The sequence below is a fragment of the Etheostoma spectabile genome, chromosome 4, assembly GCF_008692095.1.
Source record: "Etheostoma spectabile isolate EspeVRDwgs_2016 chromosome 4, UIUC_Espe_1.0, whole genome shotgun sequence".
NCBI classification, from domain to species: domain Eukaryota; kingdom Metazoa; phylum Chordata; class Actinopteri; order Perciformes; family Percidae; genus Etheostoma; species Etheostoma spectabile.
The window spans coordinates 27,739,272-27,743,228 of NC_045736.1; the positions used below are offsets into that span (position 1 = coordinate 27,739,272).

At 41.7% G+C, this 3,957-nt stretch overlaps 1 protein-coding gene across 1 annotated transcript; it reads right to left on the reverse strand.

Moving 5' to 3' along the window:
• Window positions 1–650: 650 nt before the first annotated feature.
• setmar (SET domain and mariner transposase fusion gene) lies at window positions 651–3,957 on the reverse strand. The gene is made up of 2 exons (XM_032512650.1): window positions 3,767–3,957; window positions 651–2,119 (listed from the first exon to the last, which is right to left on the reverse strand). Exons 1-2 carry the CDS (start codon window positions 3,887–3,889, stop codon window positions 1,322–1,324), a joined length of 921 nt encoding a protein of 306 aa, XP_032368541.1. The 5' UTR covers window positions 3,890–3,957; the 3' UTR covers window positions 651–1,321.

Below are 3,957 nucleotides of genomic sequence, written 5' to 3' on the forward strand. Positions count from 1 at the left end.
AGCCTACATGGTGCACACGCTCTTCCTGGGTGAGCTAGAGGTCGCCGCCATTTATGTTTTTAATTCTTGAGCGTATAGATCAGATCAGGTACAATGCAAACAGTCCATTTTGAAAAGGAAAAACTCTGGTAACCCTCACAGAGGAGAAAATATAGGTTGAAATAACAACATCCTGTGCTATTTGCCTCTCCACTGGGTGACACAAAAACTAATCAACTTGGCAGAACCCCCCCCCCCACCATTAAGTCTCTCTCAGGCCTAGTGTGGCTGGAGCACTGGTCCCATTTCTGGATGAAACCTGGTCTCCATCCTAATTAACCCAGATGTGGATATTAATACGATGAAAGCAGGTCTAGACTAGAAACGGGGCAGATTGAACAGAGAAGGTCCTGATTTCAGAACGGTCACACTGAACTGGGACAACTTCGCCCCCCCCTTTGACAGGGGAATAGTCTGTTTCTATATAAAAATACCCCCTGGCCTTTTTAATTGGTCCCACCTCTCTTGAGGTTTGAGAGCAATGAGAAGCTGAGAATATCTGCAAGGGAAGGCTTCACTGTATGAAGACAGAAAATAAATGTCAAGTTGATGGAAACATATGACAGCTATTACTTTAACTGAGCATTTTAGTGTTTTGTTTTTGACTGACATGACAACTTCCTACTGCAAAAAGCTTTCTATATTCAACACAATGCTTTCAATACTCACTTCAATTTTGTAGCCTATGTGGCCATTAAGAAAACTATTGAACATCCTTCCTCCCATCATTGGCAGTTCACATCTGCAGCTTCTCTTCCTTCCAGATTTATGTATTGTGTGAGAAATGGGACTTAAATGTGCCAGGACAGGATGACAGCTGCAAGCCTGTAAATCAGACATGTCCTATTTAGAACAAGCATCCCATGATAGATCAAAGGGAGTGTACATGTCAAAGGACTGGAATATCAAGAAGTTTATTCGCTCAGAGCCTAGCCTTGAGATTTAGTTTCCATTGCATCATCTTGCACTGAGTTGGAGACAGTGGCAGATCAGGAGACACCAGTTGGACCAAACAGGAAAAAATGACGGCCACCGACCTGCCTCATCCAGCTGATTGCATTCATGGAGGCATCAACAAGTTGCATTGTCTTGTTATAATGAGTGATTGACCGGACCAAGATTTCAGAGAAACTGTAAATAGGCCAAGACAACTAAGTATTTTTTTCTTTTTTAATCAGGAGAAAAAGGACAAAAATCTTATCTCCATCATTTGGAAAAACAAACCCATCTGTTCACATTCAGATAAAAAATAAATGTGATAGAAATATTAATTTAAACGATTTCAGTTGATAATAGATACATCCAATGGAAGAAACTGGACACAGTGGTTGGCACCACAGTGGCACTCTTTCCTCTGGAGTCCATCTGCCCTACTGGCTTGTATGGCAGCGTCACTTTGTTTGGACAGCAGCTCTACAGGAGGTTGGTTACTGTATCCTCCTGAGTAGTCAAAGGTCAGCTCCTCTTGTGCATCAATATTTCGCCCAGCAAACAGCGCCAGCCTAGGAACCACAGAGTGCACACGGACTGGCTGCATGAACAGATTGGGCTGGCAGGCGTGGTTGAGAAAGCGGCCTACGTTTCCCACCATGGCAGGGTCCACAAATGTCTCAGTGACGCAGCCTGTACCTGCATGCTCCCTTACGCCAATGATGTAGTTATTGTCCTCAGATCTCTGGGCTCGCTGTCTGCGTCTGGCCTCCTCAAAACTGATCACCTCTCCTGCATACTCGCACACAAATGTCCCATGTGGAATTGCCTCTAGTGTCCGCACTCCCCAGCCCCTCTTCTCGGTGCTGTAAACCTCCAACCTGAGTCTTAGCCCTCTCTGCACTACCCGGTTAGAGCAGGCATCACTGCATGTGCAAAGGGCATTACACTCAAACAGAGGTGAGCAGTACCCAGAGTTCGTTTTGTTAAGGTTCAGCCGTGTGCCGGTGGTGTCGTACGTCTGCCCACATGTCTGCAGGCAGGAGCAGTTCTCAGGGAAGCAGGAGCGGGAAAGGCAGGAGCATCCAGGAAGGGTGACTTCACTGGGGTCAATGGTGCATCCTGGTCCCTGAATATTATCTGGGGAATACTGACAAATTACAACAAAGAGCACTTTTAGTTAAAGTTTAAAACTGTAAATATCAGCTGTTGATCAAACCAAACAAGACATTTGGAAACGCCACTTTGAGCTTTGGGAAGTTTTGACAGTCATTTCATAGACAAAAAGATTGATAAAGAAAAGACAATAAGATAAAGATAATTCATTAATAAAAATAATAGAAGCAGAAAAGCACAGGTCTGAATGCTTTGCTGCCAACGTGAAACCTATCAACTTACTTAAACAACCACGTAACCACATGCAGTGGTTTCACCACATTCAATGATAAGGATGACTTACATGACCATACAATGTTTTTTTTTAAACTGGTTGCATCATAATTGGAGCATTGTGAGCAAGGAGTGTTAACTAGGACAACTCCTTTGGTTCTATGTAGGCTATATAGGTTATTTTTGATTCCATGTGTTGCAGTCAGAGGCGATGTCTGTAGCCTTTAATGATTTGCTGTCATCTGCTGGTAAAACAATGTATTTCATTTGATAGAGTTGATCACCATCAGGTGTTTGATTTAGGGTTGGCACCGTAAATAAAATGCATTACAATTACTATGGTGTTTATTATCTAATGTTTTCCAAAAAAACATGTGAACAAAAGTATTGCAGTGTATTCCTGGAATCCCTAAATCTTTGGTATACAGTTTATAGCTATTTTAGTGTAAATAAATTTGGAAAGCACATAAAGCCAGATGGTTTATCAGCCGCTACTAACTTACTGCATATACAATAGTATTGGTGTATGTGCTGTCTGATAAACAACAAAAACAGTCCATCAGAGATGACTGTATTTTTCAAAAATAATTTATTTCTACAAAATAAATAACATGTTTCAGTTAAAACATGCATAGCCTGTTGACATAGTTTTGATTGGTGGACTCAGTACCCCACTAACACAGAACGTTTAGAGAACGTTAGGGAACGTTAGTTTTTGGTTCTCTAAAGGTTAGTTCGAACCAAACCAAAAACTAACGTTTAGGGAACGTTCCCTCCTGGTTATAACGTTCTCTAAACGTTAAGAGAACCAACCAACGGTCACGGTATGTGCTATGTTGTCATGTATGTTTATTCTCTGGCAGATACAGAAGGGATGAGGTGGCACTGTCAACTGGCATTTACTGCACTGCACAGTAAAACGTCACAAGTGACTGTCTATGCCAAGAATAGGCCTTTATTTATAGAGGACATTTTGACGTGCAACAGAAGGAAAAACGCAGGTAAAGAATACAATGGATGATGGCTGAATTCGATTTATCTGCTAAAGTTTCAGGGCCCTGGTGCTGTACATGCTGTCCCACTGTCAGTCTTCTGGACACTTGAACGCAACAGAGCCATCGTTAACGTTATTAGTAACACCTGTGGTTTTCCCACAATGACAAGTCTGCGTTGCAAAACAGCCTTGTTGCCTAGCAAAGAACAGTATTGTTGCCGTTTTTAATTTGTGACTTCCAACATGTAGTTTCTTATCTAATTGGCGTATTAGTTAGCTGAATAGACGTAGATAAAATAACATTAAATTGTATTGAACACCAACGTTACAACACTCCTCACGCAAAATAACGGGAACAAACTACTGAAGGCGGAAGGTGATAACTACGAAGAAAGAAATGCTACGTAACGTTACCTGAAATTCAGGAAACTTCGTTACGGCTATACTCCACTCAATTGAAACAGGAACATTCTCGAGGCCGTTGCTCAAATCCACATGTATGTCAGAACTCATATCCGAAGTTTTAAATGATGGCATAAAAGCAGATTAGCTGGATGTACAACAACTCAAACCTAAAAGTTGTAACTTCCGGTGGTTTAATTACA